Source organism: Macaca nemestrina, chromosome 20 (assembly GCF_043159975.1).
Source record: "Macaca nemestrina isolate mMacNem1 chromosome 20, mMacNem.hap1, whole genome shotgun sequence".
In the NCBI taxonomy this organism is placed as follows: Eukaryota; Metazoa; Chordata; class Mammalia; order Primates; family Cercopithecidae; genus Macaca; species Macaca nemestrina.
The window spans coordinates 10,463,440-10,484,380 of record NC_092144.1 but is presented as its reverse complement, the minus strand read 5'-3'; the positions used below and the strand labels follow the sequence as shown (position 1 = coordinate 10,484,380).

The window sequence follows — 20,941 nt, the reverse complement described above, 5'->3', positions numbered from 1 at the left end:
GTTTTCATAATTGTCCTGGGGTTATGAAAGAATGGGGAAGATGCGTGAAAGGTACATAGTAATTCTTTACACTAACTCTTCAATGTTTTATAAAAATGAGTTCGCCAGACATGGTGGCTCACTCCCCTAATCCCAGCACTTTGGGAGGCCGAGGCGGGCAGATCACGGGGTCAGGAGTTCAAGACCAGCCTGGCCAACATGGAGAAGCCCCACCTCTACTAAAAATATAAAAAAATTGTCGGGTGTGGTGCTGCATGCCTGTAATCCCAGCTACTTGGGAGGCTGAGGCAGGAGAATCCCTTGAACCCGGGAGGTGGAGGTTGCAGTGAACCGAGATGGCGCCACTGCACTCTGGGCCAGTCAACAGTGTGAGACTCCTTCTCAAAAAATAAAAATAAAAATAAATAAATAAATAAATAAATAAATAAATAAATAATAAGATCATTTCAAAATGAAGTTTAAAAAAATTTTTTTAAAGCAAAAATTAACTAAGAACCAAGGCTGCAAAACAACAGCACCCCGGAGAGCGGCGTTCCAGCAGAGATGGTGATCTGAGAAGTTTGTAAGTGAAAGGAGGGAAAATCGGGAACCTCAGAGGGCGGCTGCCACCGCACCCATCATCCTCTGGGGGAAGAAGGGCAGAGGGGAGCCAGGAGATGGGCAGAGCCGGAAGGAACAGCCTCCGGACAGACAGGGGACAGAGCTCAGGAAGGTGCAGCGGGATCACTATAGCAATCTGGGTCTGACCACGATGGGAGGTGCAGCTGCCTGTAGCACTGTGCACAACAAGGAAGCCCTGCTCCTCCAGGGCAGTCTGTTCTACCCGCCATGAGGGAAGCAGGGGGACAGAAGAGAGAAACAGCTCCACGGTAAACCTGGGAGGGTTCTGGGGTCCTCACCTTTCCTCCAGTCCTACCTGCAACAGTCAGGATGTGAGGCCCACCATGGGGCCTGGCTGTCTTACAGACAGGAGGACATTTTCCCACGGGGTTGGGGCATGGGCATGCAGCTCGCCAGCCTGCTGGGGGTTGGGGGTGCGCTGCTGACTCGTGGCTGCAGTGGTCCCTGTGAGTGCCTGGCTGGAGTTAGGGGCTGTGCTCTAGGGCCGGACCAAGTGCCATGCTGAGGTTTGGCCAATCAGAGCAGACTAACCCCCAGGCCAGTGACTGCCTTCGTGCTGGACATGTGACTTGAACTGGACCAGTAAGAGTCAGCCCTGGGGTTTTCTGGGAAAACCCTGGGCTGGTCTCCCTTTTGGTGCAGGGGCTGAGCTGGGTAGGGAGATGTCCAGAGAGGTGGGCAAGGGGGCGGACTCTCAGTTTGCTGGAAGAAAAAGGCCAGTGGAGCCAGGCAGTGGCAAGTGAGAGCCTCTTAGGGTATCCAGATCCCACCATGCCCAAGCACCTGGGCCACGCTGGGATGTGCCTGACGGCTCTGGTGGCCTTAGCATCGCACTGCATGGCGAGGAAGTGGAGACTGTTTGTTCAATGGAGCCTCAATGGCCTCACCCTACTTTTCTAGTGGGAGGTTTTTGTCTCCTGCGACTCCCATGCATGGACTTTGCTGGTTGTGGGACTTGAAAAGGACACCAAGGACATCCCAGGAGAGGGACCCCAGGCCTCCTCAGGGGTGAAGGGGATAAGCAGTCATGCCCCCACTTGCTCTGGGACCCAGAGGCAGAGGCTGTGATGTGTGGAGCTGTGCACAGCCCCAAGGCGGGTGGAGCTGTCCAAACCCCCAGTAGCTCAGGATGTGACTGTACCTGGAGACAGGGCCAATACAGAGGCAATGAAGTTAGAGCAGGCCATTAGGATGCACCCTCATCCAACCTGACCGGTGTCCTTCTAAGAAGAAGAGATGAGGACACAAGCACGCACGGAGGAAGGGCCACGTGAAGGCACAGGGAGACACGTGTAAGCACGCATCCCTGCAAGCCAGGAAGAGAGGCCTCAGGAGGAAGCAACCTACTATAGCTTGACCTTGGACTTCTGGCCTCCAGGAAAATACATTTCCGTCATTAAGCCACCTCGTTTGTGGTATTCTACTGTGGCAAACTTAGGAAACGAACACAGGAGCGTGTGAGCAGCGTGTGCGGTGTTGCTGGCACCGGGTACTCACGAGAGAGGCACAATGATGAGAAAGGGCCCGTTGATGCGTTTGTGCTCCATGAGGTACGTGATGAGCGCGATGGTCTGGATGGTCTTCCCCAGGCCCATCTCGTCAGCCAGGATGCCGTTCAGGTTGTTGTTGTACAGGGACACCAGCCACTCCAAGCCTTTGATCTGCAAAGACAGACACGGCCACGCCAGGACTGAAGGCCGGGTAGGACACCAGAGGGTTCTCCACATTCAGAGAGTCAGCCACGAGTTCTGCCTGAGCCACAACCCACCCTTGACTGCCTTTACCGAGGATTTTTCCTCTGAACCAACCCGATTCTTTATTGCGGAACCTCATCCTTACAATAGCGTCTGTGAAGTTGCAGGGTGACTGTGCTAATGATGGACAAGTGTAACATTTCTGGGGCACATCCCAACAGCTCATTCCCAATTGTTACACTGTCCGCCTGTCCCTGCCTGACCATGCCCCACACAGCACACAGGAAAAACCTGCCCACACCACGGGACACCTGCACTCAGGAAACCACGAGGGCTTCAGGGTGACTTGGTGAGGAATTCGCCGCCTGAACATCATTTCAAGATTATGGGAGGGATTTCCAAAGCCTGGGAGCTTTCTGAAATACAGGCCTTAAATAGAAGACTATTTGCAAACTGAAGATAACGTTATGAAGGAAAATTTGGAAATTTTCATAATGGATTGAGGAAGTAAGTTCTGGCCAAGTTCTAATTCTTTTTTTTTTTTTGAGACCGAGTCTTACTCTTACCCAGGCTGGAGTGCAGTGGCCCGATCTTGACTGACTGCAACCTCTGTCTCCTGGGTTCAAGCAATTCTCCTACCTCAGCGTCCCAAGCAAATGGGATTACAGGCATGCACCACCATGCCCAGCTGATTTTTTGTATGTTCGGTAGAGACAGGGTCTCACCATGTTGGCTAGCCTGGTCTCAAAACTCCTGACCTCAGGTGATCCACCCGCCTTGGTCTCCCAAAGTGCTGGGATCACAGCCGTGAGCCACTGCGCCTAGCCAAGTTCTAATTTTTTTAACTGCATTGGACTCCTGGAAAATTCCACTGACCATGAGATTTGCCTTTGTTTCACTATTGTTTTATAGAGATGGGGTCTCTCTATGCTGCCCAGGCTGGAGTGCAGTGGCTATTCATAGGGACTATCTCACTACGGATCAGCACATCAGTTTTGACCTGCTCCATTTCTGACCTGGGCAGATTCCCTCCTCCTTAGGCCACCTGGTGGTCCCCCACTCCTGAAGGTCATCATATTCATGCTGAACTTAGTACAGACACCTAATCGACATAGGGCACTACAGCTCAGAAGTCCTGGGCTTGGGCTCTCCTCCCACCTAAGCCGCCCGAGTATCTGGGACTACAGATGTGTGCAACCACCCCCAGCTAATTTTTTTTTTTTTTGAGACGGAGTCTCGCTCTGTCGCCCAGGCTGGAGTGCAGTGGCGCGATCTCGGCTCACTGCAAGCTCCGCCTCCCGGGTTCACGCCATTCTCCTGCCTCAGCCTCCCGAGTAGCTGGGACTACAGGCGCCCACAACCGCGCCCGGCTAATTTTTTGTATTTTTAGTAGAGACGGGGTTTCACTGTGGTCTCGATCTCCTGACCTTGTGATCCGCCCGCCTCGGCCTCCCAAAGTGCTGGGATTACAGGCGTGAGCCACCGCGCCCGGCCTAATTTTAAAAATATTTTTGTAGAGGCAGTGTCTCACTATGTTGCCCAGCCCATCTTCAACTCCTGGGATCATGTGATCTTCCCATCTCAGCCTCTTAAGTAGCTGGGACTATAGGTGCATGCGCAGTTTTGAATGCTGATATTAACATAAAAGGTTTAAGAGTTGTCTTAAAGAAAGTTGGAGCTGGGTGAGGTGGCTCACACCTGTAATCCCAGCACTTTGGGAGGCCAAGGTGGGCGGATCACCTGAGGTCAGGAGTTTGAGACTAGCCTGGCCAACATGGTGAAACTCTGTCTCTAGTAAAAATACAAAAACTAGCTGGGCGTGATGGTGCACACTTGTAGTCCAAGCTACTCGGGAGTCTGAGGCAGAAGAATCACTTGAACCCGGGAGGCAGAGGTTGCAGTGAGCTAAGATCGCGCCACTGCACTCCAGCCTGGGCAAGAGAGAGAGACTCCATTTCAAAAGAAAAGAAAAGAAAAGAAAAGAAAGTTGGGTAAGAGGGATCACAATCAAACTGAAAACCAGAGAGACCTGTTCTTTGGTTGGAGTTGTGCTGGTTGTCTTGTGGGACCTTGTAATGAGCTCGGGATGGCGGGCCGCATTAAGAGCATGAGCAGCTCTGCTTCCTGACTGTCCCAAGTCAGGCCCAGGTGAAAAGCTTCAGAGCCATCATCTTTTCACCCTCACACAGGACCTGCTACCCCATCCCCAGAAGAAAGAGCAGAGTCCAGGGCTGCCGGCTCCTAGATCTAAGCTCCAGACGCTTGCCGTTTCACACCACACAGAGCTCAGGTAACCGGTCCTGAGCAAGCAGATGCCCAGATCTGAGCTCCGGCCCTGGTTCAGCCCTACACACGGTGTGATGCTGAGGAGCTGCTGCACCTCTCTGCTCCTCAGGTGGCCCCATCTCCTCCGTGAGGCCACTGGCGTGCAAATCGCTCCCACTCTGCCTGGCACATCAGGCACTCAGTAGACACTGACTTTCTGCTGTTGCACTTCCTCCTGGCAGCTAACCTATCAGACCACATCTCTGTTTTACACATGGGGAAACCGAGGCTCAGAGGGGAAAAGTGCATTGCCCACAAAGAGCAAAAAGTGAACTCAGGTCTGCCTGACGTCCGCAGCCCCCACCACCTGGGAACACCTGCACCGAGGCAGCTACACGGCAGTGGCCTCCCCAGTCCCCACCTCACCTGGTACTGTTTGAGGACACCATTGACCATAAGCGCTGACTGCTTGTCCACTCTCTCGGTGACAGCGTGGGCCACAGCATAGTAGGACTGCAGGCCACGTGCCAGGGCCTGGGACACACCATACTCATCATCGACATCTTGCTTGGCGTTCCTGGGAGTGAGACGGAAGCGCTGAGTAAGGACACACGTTCCTATCTGTGACAACGTGCTCGCTCCTGACACAAACTCTGTGGAGTGGCCCTTTCTGCAGAATGACCTGTGGCCAGCACTGTAAGACATACAGAGGTGCAGCCGGAGAGTGTGAGGCCAGGCAGGGCAGCGCACACTGAGCCTGAGGGGCCCAGACTGGACTCCTGGGAGCTCTGGGTCCTGACTGCACCACCACAGAACAAGAATTCTGTCACTCAGACGGGCGCGGTGGCTCATGCCTGTAATCTCAGCACTTTGGGAGGCTGAAGCAGGCGGATAACGTGAGGCCAGGAGATCGAGACCAGCCTGGCCAACATGGTGAAACCCCATCTGTACTACAAAAAACAAAAATTAGGCTGGGCTCAGTGGCTCATGTCTGTAATCCCAGCACTTTGGGAGGCCAAGGCAGGCGGATCACCCGAGGTCAGGAGTTCTAGACCAGGCTGACCAACATGGTGAAACCCCATCTCTACTAAAAATACAAAAATTAGCCGGGCGTGGTGGCGGGCGCCTGTAGTCCCCGCTACTCGGGAGGCTGAGGCAGGACAATGGCGTGAACCCGGGAGGCAGAGACTGCAGTGAGCCGAGATCACGCCACTGCACTCCAGCCTGAGTGACAGAGCGAGACTCCATCTCAAAATAAAGAAAAAAAAAAATTAGCCAGGCGTGGTGGTGGTGCATGCCTGTAACCCCAGCTACTCAGGAGGCTGAGGTGAAAGAATCGCTTGAGCCCGGGAGGCTGAGGCTGCAGAGAGCTGAGAGATCAAGCCACTGCACTCCAGCCTGGGCAACAAGGCAAACAAATTGCACTCCAGCCTGAGCGACTATCTCAAAACAAACAAACAAAAAGAATGCTGTCACTTGCCAAAGCACATAAAGACACACTGCACCTAGCCAGACGCTGATAATAGGACCCATTCTTTCTAATAACAATTCATGAGCCTAAAGGTGAAAAGAAACACAGACTGAACAGGTTCATACAAAACCAGAATTGTTAAAACTTAGGCAATTTGTAATATAATCTGAATCTTTTTATTTTAAAAAGTGACTTTGGCCAGGTGCAGTGGCTCATGCCTGTAATTCCAGGACTTTGGGAGGCCGAGGTGGGTGGATCACGAGGTCAAGAGATCAAGACCATCCTGGCCAACATGGTGAAACCCCATCTCTACTAAAAATACAAAAATTAGCTGGACATAGTGGCCCGCGCCTGTAGTGCCAGTTACTCGGGAGGCTGAGGCAGGAGAGTTGCTTGAACCCAGGAGGTGGAGGTTGCAGTAAGCTGAGATCGTGCCACTGTACTCCAGCCTGGTGAAATAAAAAAAAAAAAAAAAAAAAAGTGACTTTTAGCCACCTATATATATATATATTTTTTGAGACAGAGTCTCACTCTGTTGCCCATGCTGGAGTGCAGTGGTGCTATCTCGGCTCACTGCAGCCTCCTCCTCCCCATTTCAAGTGATTCTCCTGCCTCAGTCTCGCAAGTAGCTGGGACTCCAGGTGCACATCACCACGCCCAGCTAATTTTTGTATTTTTAGTAGGGATGCGGTTTCACCATGTTGGCCAGGCTGGTCTTGAACTCCTGACCTCAAGTGATCCGCCTGCCTTGGCCTCCCAAAATGCTGGGATTATAGGCGTGAGTCACCGTGCCCGGCCCTCTCTTGCCTTTTAACAGGATCCATTCATTCCTTACCATAAGCAATGATGAGATTAGTGTGTTAACTGTGATGTGTTACAGGAGCAAAAGATGAGAAATATAACCTAAATGCCTGCCACCAAAGGACAGGCCTACAAAAATGAGAATATAACGTGACTCAGTATGACATTGCATACTGAGGACCAGACTGGGAGCACTCTGCACGGACACAGGATCACCTCCGAGAGGGAAGGTTCAGTGAAAATAACAAGGTGCACACCAATGTACACCGGAGACATGTATGCAAATGAAAAGACAAAAACATGCACATTTTCCTTGCTAATGCAGACAGCATCTCTGAAAGATGACACACAAGGCTGGAAAGTTTCCCCAGGGAGGGCAGTGGAAAGGGAGGGAGCTGAGGAGCAGGGGCCGGGGGGAGGAGGGCTTCTCCCACACACCTGACTACCTCGTAAGCATATGGTGAACCATGCGAATGCATTTGCTCTATTAAATCCCTATAAAATACATGAAATGTGAAGTAAATAAATTTGCTCTCTGTGATTCCACAGTAGCAGCTGGCTGGACAGTGCTGAATGTCGTCTAGGGATGGCTGGGATTCTAGCCACTCCCACCAGCGCCACCTCACAGGAAGCTGGCACAGAACAGTGTGTGTCAGGATCCCTTACTCAATGATGTGCCGTGCGTCCACCTCAGAAACGTCGTCGCTGTCTGGATCTGGAATCTTCTTTTTCTCTTCCACGGGCAGGGTGGGAGGCTGCGCTGCCTGCGGCTGCTCTTCCTCCTCCTCCTACCAAGAGACAAGCCCGTGTCACCTCGATTCATTCCCCAGAGAGGGGGAACGGGACTCCCATGGGGAGAACATAGTTTTAGAAGCAAGTGATCTTCTTACAGCCCTCACCCTCTCTACCTATCCTGGAATGTGTGATGTTTGTTATTTACGTCTTCCTTTTAAAATTATGTATTTATTATTATTAATATATGGGAGTCTCACTATGTTGCCCAGATGGCTTCGAACTCCTGAACTCAAGAGATCATCCTGCCTCAGCCTCCCCAGCAGCTAGAACTACAGATACGCACCACCACGCCCAGCTCAAATGTTTTAAATTTTGTAGATATGGGGTCTCGCTACCTTCCCCCGGCTGGTCTCAAACTCCTGGGCTCAAGCAATCCTCTCGCTTCAGCCTCCCAAGTAGCTGGGACTACAGGCAAATGCCACCATACTGGCTACATCTATTTTTTTTTTTTTTTTTGAAATGAAGTGTCGCACTGTTGCCCAGGCTGGAGTGCAGTGGCATGATCTCGGCTCACTGCAACCTCCAACTCCCAGGTTCAAGCGATTCTCCTGCCTCAACCTCCCAAGTAGCTGGGATTACATGCACACGCCACCAAGCCTGGATAATTTTTGTATTTTTAGTAAACGGGGTTTCACTATGTTGGCCAGGCTGGTCTTGGACTCCTGACCTCATGATCCGCCTGCCTTGGCTTCCCAAAGTGCTGGGATTACAGGTATGAGCCACCACACCTGGTCCCGACACTTCTTCTAAGGCTATCTCAGGGTATTCTGGACTTTTGTTACTAATTAGAAGTAGACTCCATATCCCTCCTACCCCTGTTATAAAATGAACATTACACGTTTATTCTCTGCTAACCTACTAAAGGAGGTTTTCATTGATTCTCTTGGATTTCCTAGGTATTATCTTAGAGCCCACCATCATCCCCGGCTAATTTTTGTATTTTTTAGTAGAGATGGGGTTTCGTCATGTTGGCCAGGCTGGTCTCAAACTCCTGACCTCGGATCATCCACCCAACTCGCCCTCCCAAAATGCTGGGATTACAGGCGTGAGACACCACACCTGGCCTTAAATATCTTAGAGCCAACTTTCAATATTTATTGCTTGTAATTTACTTCCAGCTTTACTGACAAGTCTCAACCATCTACAACATGTCTAATAACACTGGCAACATGAGGCATCTCAGTTTACTGAAAGTTTCTATGGACTTGTTTAAGCATTCACGTTGTGTCATTTAATGGTTTTCCAGCCTTTACTGGGATTTTGCATAACACATATTGAGAAAATAGACATGAATGCATTTCCTTATCTTAAACTATTCTTGTCTTGCCACTTAAATCATACAAATACACCACAGTGGATTGTTCCCTTATCTATACTGGAACTGCTACAAAGCTTTAAAAATACTATCTATGGCCGGGCGCGGTGGCTCAAGCCTGTAATCCCAGCACTTTGGGAGGCCGAGACGGGCGAATCACGAGGTCAGGAGATCGAGACCATCCTGGCTGACATGGTGAAACCCCGTCTCTACTAAAAAATACAAAAAACTAGCCGGGTGAGGTGGCGGCGCCTGTAGTCCCAGCTACTCGGGAGGCTGAGGCAGGAGAATGGCGAGAACCCGGGAGGCGGAGCTTGCAGTGAGCTGAGATCCGGCCACTGCACTTCAGCCTGGGCGGCAGAGCGAGACTCCGTCTCAAAAAAAAAAAAAAAAAAAAAATACTATCTATAATTAATCTGTTAAATAATTCCAGTGAAAAGCCAGTGGGATTTCCCTTAGATCACAAAAAATGATTTTATAGATCACTTGGAATAAACAGGTGGTAATAACACCAACATTTTAGGCAAGAAAATCAGAGCTGGTACAGACATACTGGAATTAAAACAGGAGTGAGACTTCTGGCTAAACTCAAATGAGGAGGTGGGCAAATTTCCTCCCCAAAAAGCAACTATAAAGCAGGACAAATTGACAAAGTGAGCATTTCAGAGCTCACCAAGTTGACCAAAGGTCTACTAGAATCACTGAACCTTAAAAAACTGAACTTCAGGTGGGAAGAGCAGGAGTTTGCAGCACTTTTACTGTGGGCCACTTTCACCTCTTCTGCCTCACAGCTCCGGACACATGAAGGTCTTATGGCTGGAGAGTTGCAGGCTGTGAGGCTTGGCAGGGAGGTGGAAGGGGCTCAGTCACTTGTAGAAGGAGGCAATGCTCAAGCCCAGTGGCACTGCCAATGGAGGTGAGATCAGCCGCGGTAGGAAAAAGCGTATCGCTGGCTGAGGCTGAGTCTGTGCATATGCACAGACGCCAAAGGGCCCAGAAAAGCAAAAGTGCGAGGGAGAACCTGACAATGGCCCAAATGTGGAATGCACCTCCTCATACAACTGAACCATCAGCAGGAGAAAGAAGGTGCGTGTCTGAGCATAAACTGTGCCCAATCTTTAGATGACCACTAAGTGACAAAGAAACACTGTCTGCCCCGATGAACCAGGGAAAAAAATCACGAATAAGACAAAGCCAAAAAATGTTTAAAAGAACTGAGCAAATATAGCAGAGGCTACACATACTGTGCGAGAACCAGATTTCACAGATTTAGCCCAAGGAAATTATTAAACAGACCACAGGCCACCACAATCTCCCACAGGTAAGTCAGACTCCAGCTTAGCTAAAGTACACTTCAACTAAACATGAAGAGGTAAGCAAAAAAATAGGAGAGGCGAGGGGTGGTGGCTCCTGCCTGTAATCCCAGCACTTTGGGAGGCCAAGGTGGGCAGAATCACCTGAGGTCAGGAGTTCAAGACCAGCCTGACCAAAATGGTGAAACCCTGTCTCTACCAAAACTACAAAAAAAAAAAAATTAGCTGGTGTGGTGACAGGCGCCTGTAGTCCCCGGAGGCTGAGGCAGGAGAATTGCTTGAACCCGGGAGGCAGAGATTGCAGTGAGCTGAGATTGCTCCACTGCACTCCAGCCTGGGCGATAGAGCGAGACTGTCTGAGAAAAAAAAAAAAAAAAAAGGCATTATAAAAATAAAAATCTAGAAAAAAAGCCATTAAACACAAAAGAAGGCAGTAAAGGAGGAACAAAAACGGAAGGCACAGAAAAGAAACAGCAAGTGTAAGTCCAATCATATCAGAAATTACAGTAAATGTAAATGGTCTTAGAAACTCAGTCAAAAAGCAGTCACTGTCATACCAGCTGAAAATGCAAAACCCATATGCTGTCGTAGATTCAAAGAAACAGACTGAAAATAAAAGAAGTAAAAGAAGGGAAAAAGATGTACCATGCAAACAATAACCATAAGAGGGCTAGAGTGACTACTCTAAGACAGAACAGACCTTAAAACAAGAAATACCACTGGAAGACGGGTGCACTGGTTCACACCTGTAATCCCAATACTTTGGGAGGCCCAGGTGGGTGGATCACTTGAGGTCAGCAGTTTGAGACCAGCCTGGCCAACATGGTGGAACCCCATCTCTACTAAAAACACTTTAAAAATTAACCGGGCATGGTGGTGTGCGCCTGTAATCCCAGCTACTCAGGAGGCTGAGGTGGGAGAATCACCTGAACCTGGGAGGTAGAGGTTGCAGTGAGTGAGATTGTGCCACTGCACTCTAGCCTGGGCTATAGAGTGAGACTCTGTCTCAAAAAATAAAAAAAACACCAGTCAGGAGTTCAAGACCAGCCTGACCAACATGGTGTAACCCTGTCTCTACTAAAAATACAAAAATTAGCCAGGCATGGTGGCAGGTGCCTGAAGTCCCAGCTACCAGAGAGGCTGAGGCAGGAGAATCGCTTGAATACGGGAGGTGGAGGCTGCAGTGAGCCAATATCACGCCATTGCACTCCAGCCTAGGCAACACAGCAAGTCTTCATTCCAAAACAACAACAAAAAAATCACAAGTCGGATGTGGAGGTTCATGTCTGTAATCCCAGCACTTTGGGAGGCTGAAGCAGGTGGATCACTTGAGGTCGGGAGTTCGAGACCAGTCTGGCCAATATGATGAAACCCTATCTCTACTAAACATAAAAAAATTAGCTGGAAGTGGTGGCAGGTGCCTGTAGTCCCAGCTACTCGGAAGGCTGAGGCAGGAGAATCGCTTGAACCTGGGAGGCGGAGGTTGCAGTGAGGTGAGATTGCACCCCTACACTCCAGCCTGGGCAACAGAGCAAGACTCCATCTCAAAAAAAAAAAAAAAGAAACAGGCAAATGAGGTAGACCATTCCCAGAGAAGGGATGCCAAGCACCTGAAATGCAGTCAGTATGAAAGAGAAAATGAGTCTTAAATTTTACGTAATGTTACTGATTTAATTTAAAATGGAAATGGTCACACGTCGCCAGAAGTTGCCCTATTGGATAGCACAGCTCTAAAGCACCGACTTCAGCCAGGCCTGGGCCCCAGCTGTTCTCTGCCCCACAAGATGCCCAGACAGGGCAGGGGAGGGTCTCATGGCACACAGGGTGGAAGTCACTGCCAGTGGACACTGAGAGCCTTGAAAGCCAGGAAATGCATTCTTACCTCTTCCTCTTCTTCCGAGCCACTTTCTTCACTATCAGACCTCGGAGCTACTTCATACCTAGAAAAAATATAAGGGCTTTCATATAAATCTGCTCAGAACCAGCAGAATGCACTTTCCCTACCAAACCTGCCAAGGATCCAAACAGAAGTAAAACTGCCCCCAGCTGCCACCTCCCTGGAATAAGGCCCACCGAGGACTTAGATCCCCACTGCATCTGGAACGCAAGACCCAACTCACCCCGGGTTCATCTCGAGCCAGGCCTCCAGCTGCCCGGCTTTGGGGGCATCTGTGCCCGTGAGGATCTTCCCGCTCTCCACATGGATCACCTTCACCGGGAGGTCGCTCATCTGGCTGGTCTCGTCCAGAGGCTGAAAAAGAGTCATCCGTGCGACACTGAGGTTGCAGGGCCTCCAGACCAAAGGCTTACAGAGGCCAAGGTGGGAAGCACCCACTCAACTGTCTGCACAGAAAAGGGCAGGCAAACATGGCCAGTGGTGGTGAAAATGGGCAAACTGTATACTCAGTAATCCAGTAAAAATATATAATCCATGAGTCTTGGCTAAGTGACACTTGTTTCTTTTTTTTCCTTTCTTTCTCTTTTTTTTGAGACAGAGTGTAGCTCTGTCGCCCAGGCTAGAGTACAGTGGCATGATCTCGGCTCACTACCACCTCTGCCTCCTGGGTTAAAGCAGTTCTCTGCCTCAGCCTCCCAACACCTGTTTCTTCAAGTTAACTGACATATACACTGCAATTTTCAAATAGTCCAGACATTCACAGTTGAAAATTCAGGCCGGGCTGGTCTCAAACTCCTGACCTCATGTGATCCACCCACCTTGGCCTCCCAAAGTGCTGGGATTCCAGGGGTGAGCCACTATGCTCGGGCCATTTTTTTTTTGGAGACGGAGTCTCACTCTGTCGCCCAGGCTGCAGTGCAGTGGTGCGATCTTGGCTCACTGCAAACTCTGCCTCCCAGGTTCACGCCATTCTCCTGCCTCAGCCTTCCGAGTAGCTGGGACTACAGGCGCCCATCACCAAGCCTGGCTAATTTTTTGTATTTTTAGTAGAGATGGGGTTTCACTGTGTTAGCCAGGATGGTCTCAATCTCCTGACCTCATGATCTGCTCACCTCGGCCTCCTAAGGCCCATTTTTATCTTTTTAACGAAAACTGAATAGTATAATGTGGGCTCTCCCCCTTTTCCTGTCCTCCAGCCTAAGTTTTTCTCTTCACAGTTGTCCACTGGTATCAGTTTCCTGTCCATCCTTCCAGATGAATTCCATGGATAAGAAACAAAGAGTTAGACGTTTCCACTTTCTCCCTGTTTTTTACACTAATGGCTGTATTAATTTACATTTTTTGGACCTTGATTTTTTTTTTCTCCCACTTATACTCTATTCGTAGACTTCATCAAGGGTCCTCATTCTTTTTTGTTAAAAAGCTAACTGAAATATTTCAAAAATAATTCCTCTTAGCAACAAATATGAAACTCCTCCTGTTGAGATTCAATGGATAAACATTTTCTCCCTCATTGATTCTTGTACATTTCCTACAGAAAACTCCCAAGAAGGGGATAAAGTTCTTGGTTTAAATTTTGGTTTCCATCTTGCAGGAATTTATAACTACCTGCAAAACTGCTGCCCTCATAGTGTCACCACTGTCCACACAGCAGAGGGATATCAGTCTCCATGCGCTGAAAGCTCACCCACAGAGCAGCCACCACAGAGGGTCACAGCAACCTCTTACCCCAACAATGGGCTCTGCAGGCTGCCTCAATCAAGGACTTTCAACTCCACAACCTCTCTGAGATCACTGGGAGGAGTGGTCAAAGGTGCCGATTGTTGCATGCCTCCCCGACACCCAAAATTCTGATTGAACTGCTCTGGAGTGAGGCTTGGGCATCCTTGCTTTTTTTTTTTTTTTTTTTGAGACGGAGTCTCGCTTTGTCACCCAGACTGGAGTGCAGTGGCGCGATCTCAGCTCACTGCAAGCTCCGCCTCCTGGGTTCACGCCATTCTCCTGCCTCAGCCTCCGGAGTAGCTGGGACTACAGGCGCCTGCCACCGTGCCCGGCTAATTTTGTGTATTTTTAGTAGAGATGGAGTTTCACCGTGGTCTCAATCTCCTGACCTCATGATCCACCCTCCTCGGCCTCCCAAAATGCTGGGATTACAGGCGTGAGCCACCAGGCCCGGCCTGCTTTTTTTAAATTTTTAATTTACTTTTATTTTTTGGAGATGGGCTCAGTACCATGCTTTTTCACAGGTGTGATCACAGCCTCAAAGCCCTGGGCTCAAGTGATCCGCCTACCTCTGGTTCCCAAGCAGCTGGGACCTCAAGTGTACAACACCATGCCCAGGTAATTATTTTATTTTTTGGAGAGACAGAGTCTCCCTATGTTGCCCAGGCTGGTCTTGAACTCCCGGACTAAAGCAATCTCCCCACCTCAGCCTCCTGAGCAGCTGCAACGCCAGGCACATGCCTTCACGCCCAGCTACTACTCAGAAAAACGTCCCCAGAGGATCACTTGAACCCAGGACGTCGAGGCTGCAGTGAGCCATGACCTCACCACTGGACTCCAGCCTGGACAACAGAGAGACCCTGTCTCAAATAATAGTAATAATAAAAATAGAGAGCTCCCCAGGTGACGAGAACATACAGCAGAGGCTGAGTACCACTGGCTGAGAACAAGGAAAACTCACAAGCAGCAGCAAGTGCCGGTGCCTGTTCTCAATACTCCACGGGACAGGCAGCCACAGCAGGGTTCAGCACAAGCTTCCACTTCATGCACATTCCCATTTCATGACTTCTTTTTTTTTGAGACAGAATCTCACTCTGTCATCCAGGCTGGAGTGCGGTGGCGTGATCCGCCTCCCGATTTTAAGCGATTCTCTTGCCTCAGCCTCCCAGTAGCTGGGACTACAGGAGTCCACCACCACCATCGGCTAATTTTTGTATTTTTAGTAGAGACAGGGTTTCACCATACTGGCCAGACTGGTCTCGAACTCCTGACCTCGTGATCCGCCTGCCGCGGCCTCCCAAAGTGCTGGGATTACAGGCGTGAGCCACTGCGCCTGGCCCATGACTTTTTTCTTGAGTATTCCAGATGGCTCCAGAACTGTGAGACAGAACTGGCTGACAGAGAGAGACCCTGTCTCAAGTAATAATAAAAAGCCCCCTAGGCTGGAATGCAGTGGTACAAACACAATGTACTGTAGCCTGGACCTCCTGGGCTAAGTTATCCTCCTGCCTCAGTCTCTCATGTAGGTGGGACTACAAGCGTGCGCACCAAGCCTGGCTAATTTTTTGTAAAGATGAGGTTTCACCATGTTGCTCAGGCTGGTTTCAAACTCCTGGGCTCATGCGATCCACACACCTCAGCATCCCAAACTGCTGAGATTACAGGCATGAGCCACCACGCCTGACCCTAAGTAATTCTTTTTTTTTTTTGAGACAGAATCTCACTCTGTCACCCAGGCTGGAGTGCAGTAGCTGCGAACCTGGCTCACTGCAACCTCCACCTTCCAGGTTCAACCGATTCTCCTGCCTCAGCCTCCCAAGTAGCTGGGACTACAGGGGTGCGCCACCACACCTGGCTAATTTTTTGTATTTTTAGCAGAGACGAGGTTTCACTACGTTGGCCAGGCCGGTCTTGAACTCTTGACCTTAGGTGATCTGCCCACCTTGGCCTCCCAAAGTGCTGGGATTACAGGCGTGAGCCACTGCACCTGGCCCCAGTAACTTCTGAACACCATATTTGGAACACATACCCTGGAGTGGAGGAACTCTATAAATACTGAACTCTAGCTAGGAAACTTCTGCATAGAGGTGTCCGTTAGCACTTTGGAACATACTTTCTGTGTATTCTAGAATGAAGCAGGTAAGTCAGTCTATTACTGTTCATGGAAATCAGGTTCCTGATTTTAGAATTAAGGAAAGGGGGAAAGGATGACAATCAACCCTGTGCTGTTGGATTAGAACTGGAGGTGTCAACACAACCTCAAGATTCTTTGTGTGTGGGAGACAGGGTCTCACTGTCTTGACCAGGCTGGAGAGAAATGGTGAGATCACAGCTCACCGCAGCCTCAAACTCTTGGACTCAAGGGATCCTCCCACCTCAGCCTCCCGAGTAGCTGAGGCAACAGGTACATGCCACTACACCCAGCTAATTTTTAAAATTTTTATAGAGGACAAGGTTTTGCCATATTGCCCACAATGGTCTCGAACTCCTGGGCTCAAGTGGTCCTTCCATTTTGGCCTCCCAAAGTACTGGGAATACAGGCACGAGCCACCGTGCCCAGCCACGATTTTTAACGTATACAAGCAGCAACGCAGACAGATTAAGTGTACATACATCTATTTCCCAGATCCGGCTCCTAGAAGCAGTGATGGCCCACTAGCAAGGAGCACCCCCAAAGTCAGATCTTGCCATGTAAATATTCTTCTGTAATAAAAGGAAATATAGCCAGGCACAGTGGCTCACGTCTGTAATCCTAGCACTTTGGGAGGCCAAGGCAGGTAGATCGCTTGAGCTCAGGAGTTTGAGACAAGCCTGGGCAACATGGTGAAACCCTGTCTCTACAGAAAAAATACAGAACACTTAGCCAAGCATGGTGGCATGTGCCTGTAGCCTCAGATACTCAGGAGGCTGAGGTGGGAGGATCACTTCAGTCCAGGAGGTTGAGACTACAGTGAGCAATGATCGTACACTGCATACTCCAGCCTGGGTGATGCAGGGAGACCTTTTCTTGGGGGAAAAAAAAAAAAGGAATCAGGACTCCCCGGGGGAAGAGCTGGGTCCAGGGAACTCAGGAACTCAGGCAGGGAAAGCAGAAGAAAAACCTGGTGAGGAAGGAAGTGATCCAGGAATGGTGGGCACATGCCAAAAGCAAACAGGAGCCAATGTCAAGGGGCTTCTACTGGCTAAAGCTAAATAGCCAAAAGAAATCATTTTAAAGGATCAGAATCCACTCATTCAACTAAACAAGAATCCATAAGTCTACACCCGGGGTTGGCAGACCATGGCCACAGGTCTAACAGGACCAAAGAGAAAGCTTTACCTAGAATAGAAAAACAAATAAATCAATGCAGAAAGAATGATGGAACTAAAAGTCACCATCCTGTAGCTGTCACAGCAAAAACTGATACAGGCAAAAAAAAAAAAAAAAAGATACTAAAAGGAGTAGTTGGAATTCTGAGGAGTTACAACATAGTTACAGAGTCTCAAGTGTCTTACTACAGGGTACTTACTGATTACAAAAGAAAAAAACAGAAACTGGACAGTGGAGATCCCTTGGCAGGGGTTCAAAGTCAGCATCACCAGTGACCTTATTTGCAAACCTCTGCCATGCACTCCTGACGTGATGCCCTGAGAGGTACCCAGGGCCATGTTGGGTCTGCCTGCCAGAGACACATAACCTGACTCTAACCACAAGGAACATCAGACAAACCAAAATCCAGGGCCACTGGCTGACATAGCTGGCCTGAAGCCAAGTGTGGTGGCTCACGCCTATAATCACAGCCTTTGGAAGGCTGAGGTGGATCACTCCAGCCCAGGAGTTCAGGACCAGCCTGGGCAACGTGAGACCCCATCTCTGCAAAAAAAACAAACACACACACACACACACACACACACACACACACACACACACACACAGGGAGCTCTTTAAGATCAAAGCTGACTAAAGGGACCTCCACTAAATGTGACCTGGAGTTTTCTGCTGCTGTGAAGACAACTGGAAAAACTGGCCAAACCTTATATAAAGGCCTGCAGACTGGAAACAGTGTTGTACCAATGTTCACCTCCTGCTTCCGTCACCTCGGCACAGTGTGCAGGAGCAAACTTGTCTTCAGGAAGTAGATACAGAAATACATAGAGGTGGCCGGGCGCGGTAGCTCAAGCCTGTAATCCCAGCACTTTGGGAGGCCGAGACGGGCAGATCACGAGGTCAGGAGATCGAGACCATCCTGGTTAACACAGTGAAAGCCCATCTCTACGAAAAAATACAAAAAAAACTAGCTGGGCGAGGTGGCAGGCGCGGGTAGTCCCAGCTACTCAGGAGGCTGAGGCAGAAGAATGGCGTAAAACCAGGAGGCGGAGCTTGCAGTGAGCTGAGATCCGGCCACTGCACTCCAGCCCGGGCGGCAGAGCAAGACTCCGTCTCCAAAAAAAAAAAAAAAAACAGAAATAGATAGAGGTAAAGCACTGTCATGTCTGAATTTGACTCTCAAAGAGTTTAGGTAGAAACACATGTGAAGGCCAGGTGCGGGGGCCCATAATCCTAACACTTTGGGAGGCTGAGGCAGTAGAATGCCTGAGCCCAGGAATTGGAGACCAGCCTGAAAAACATAGGGAAACCCCATCTCTATAAAAAATAAATTTTAAAAAATTAGGCCAGGCACGGTGGCTCATGCCTGTAATCCTGGCACTTTTGGAGGCTGAGGCGGGTGGATCACCTGAGGTCAGGAGTTCAAGACCAGCCTGGCCAACATGGTGAAACCCCCATCTCTACTAAAAAGACAAAAACTGGCTGGGCACGGTGGCTCAAGCCTGTAATCCCAGCATGTTCGGAGGCCAAGGCAGGTGGATCACGAGGGCAGGATATTGAGACCATCCTGGATAACATGGTGAAACCCCATCTCTACTAAAAGCCAAAAAATTAGCCGGGCGTGGTAGCGGGCGCCTGTAGTCCCAGCTACTCGGGAGGCTGAGGCAGGAGTATGGTGTGAACCCAGGAGGCAGAGCTTGCAGTGAGCAGAGATCATGCCACTGCACTCCAGCCTGGGTGACAGAACGAGACTCCATCTAAATAAAAATAAAGATAAAAATAAAATCAGCCGGGCGTGGTGGTGGATGCCTATAATTCCAGCTACTCAGGAGGCTGAGGCAGAATTGCTCGAACTCGCGGGGTGGAGGCTGCAGTGAGCCAAGATCGCGCCACTTCACTCTAGACTGGGCAAAAGAGCGAAACTTCATCTCAAAAAAAAAAAAAAAAAACTTAGCTGGGTGTGGTGGGGCATGCCTGTAGTCCCAGCTACTCAGAAGGGTAGGATCACTTGAGCCCAGGAGGTTGAGGCTGCAATGAGCCATGCGCCACTGCAGTCCAGCCTGGGTGACAGACAGACCCTGTCTCAAAGAAACAAAACAAAATACAAAACGTGAAAATGGAGACTCTGGGTAAAGAACACACAGGACATCTCGGGACGGTTCTCACGCCTCTCCTGTAAGTCAGACGTTACAATAAAGTAAAACCTGAAAGATGAATCCTGCGGCACATGCATAGAAAAAGGTCTGGAAGAAAACATAACGTGTGGGATGAAGGGGCGGGTGGGATGGGGGTCAGAGGACACCCCAGGATTCTCACCATCATCATATATCATTGTTCATAATTTTAAAAGAACATAGGTTTTAATGTCTGAAACAGACCAGCGCCTCAGGGCTGGGTTGGTACCTCCAAAAGAAGCCCTGCTTCCTCACCTCACCATCCGGCCCAATGGCAGGCGTCTGTCCTTCTGCATTTTCTGCCTTCTGGAAATAGAGAGAGACACAGTCAGGCTCTGACCCGCCAGGCTGAGGCCACACACGCGAAGGCGGCCGCTCCCATCCCACCCGCGGCAGGCGCCACACCAGGCCCAGCACACCTTCTTTTTCTTTTTCTTCTTTTTCTCCTTGGCGACCTGGGCGGCCTTGTGCTGCCGCACCAGCTCTGTGAGGTTAGCCACGTACTCATCTGTCTGTTGCAAGAGGTAGGCCAGGCGCTTGTCCTTCTTCTGGTCGATGAGCTTGCGGTACCCCTCCTCATCTTCAGCCTACAAAAGCGTGGGGGTTACTGCAATGTGGTGGCACACTGTGCACGTCTGTGGGCACCCATGGCCAGTCAACCCAGAGGCGCACTGAGGGCGTGCATGGCTCATGGGGGTGCCACGCCACTGACCCTTCACACAGCAATCGACTCCCTGTTCAGGAACTATTTCCTCAAAACCTACCAAGGGCTAGGTTCCAAAGGCACCTGCTAAGCAGATGGTCCCACCAGGAGCCAGTTACAGAGGCCATGAGCCAGTCCTATCCACTCTGTTCATGAAACACACCCCAAACCCAAAGCCTTCTCTCCACAAAGTCCAAGGTGCATCCCTCCCACCAGCTCCTACAGCAGCCCCTCACCTTTCTAAGAAGACATCAGATCACATCACCCACAGCCAAAACCCTCCCGGGTGAGGCTCTCATTCACGATCAGAATTCAACCCACAGTCCTCCCAATGGCCTGAAAGGTCCCACGCCCCACCTGCCCCTGTGAGCTCTGACCTCACCTCCCACCTCACACGATGCTGTGCTGGGAGCCCAGGGCTACCGGCTGTCCCTGGCATACGGCTGCCTGCCACCTCGACCTTTGTTCCGTGCTGCCTGGGGCTCCTCTCCTAGGTCTCCGCATTTGTGCATCAGGGCCACCCTTTGGGCCTCTGTTCCGAAGCCTTCACTTACTACCCTATCCCTCCCCTTCCATTCCGCTTCACCCTCCTCACTGCAGCTGTCACCATCCACTACTCTGTTTGCTTCATTCGTATATCTGCCCCTCAAGCACAACCTACCAGGACAGAGGCCGTGTCGTGCTCCCTTCTGTGTCCCCCTTACACAGAGCAGCACCTGGCTCAGAATGTGCTCCCAGTATCTGTCCAACCAGCAACTCAGTCACAAATAAATGGTCAGAGATGTTTATCCTAGGGGTGGGGGGTCTGGATCGCACCACCTGTGGCTCTCACAGAATGAGGGGAGGGGGCACCACCTCTGTTT

The 20,941-nt window shown here is 50.1% G+C and overlaps 1 protein-coding gene across 12 annotated transcripts in view; it reads right to left on the bottom strand.

Annotated features, from left to right (window-relative positions):
- Positions 1-20,941, bottom strand: part of LOC105473733 (SWI/SNF related BAF chromatin remodeling complex subunit ATPase 4) — a 103,437-nt gene that overhangs the window by 46,956 nt on the left and 35,540 nt on the right. For all 12 annotated transcript variants that reach the window (XM_071085889.1, XM_071085891.1, XM_071085896.1 and 9 more), the window contains exons 10-16: positions 19,795-19,962; positions 19,631-19,681; positions 12,396-12,526; positions 12,158-12,215; positions 7,519-7,640; positions 5,007-5,157; positions 2,119-2,282 (exon numbers count right to left, since the gene is read on the bottom strand). In XM_071085889.1, the coding sequence (XP_070941990.1) occupies positions 2,119-2,282; positions 5,007-5,157; positions 7,519-7,640; positions 12,158-12,215; positions 12,396-12,526; positions 19,631-19,681; positions 19,795-19,962 (845 nt within the window). The remainder of the gene's footprint in view (positions 1-2,118; positions 2,283-5,006; positions 5,158-7,518; positions 7,641-12,157; positions 12,216-12,395; positions 12,527-19,630; positions 19,682-19,794; positions 19,963-20,941) is intronic.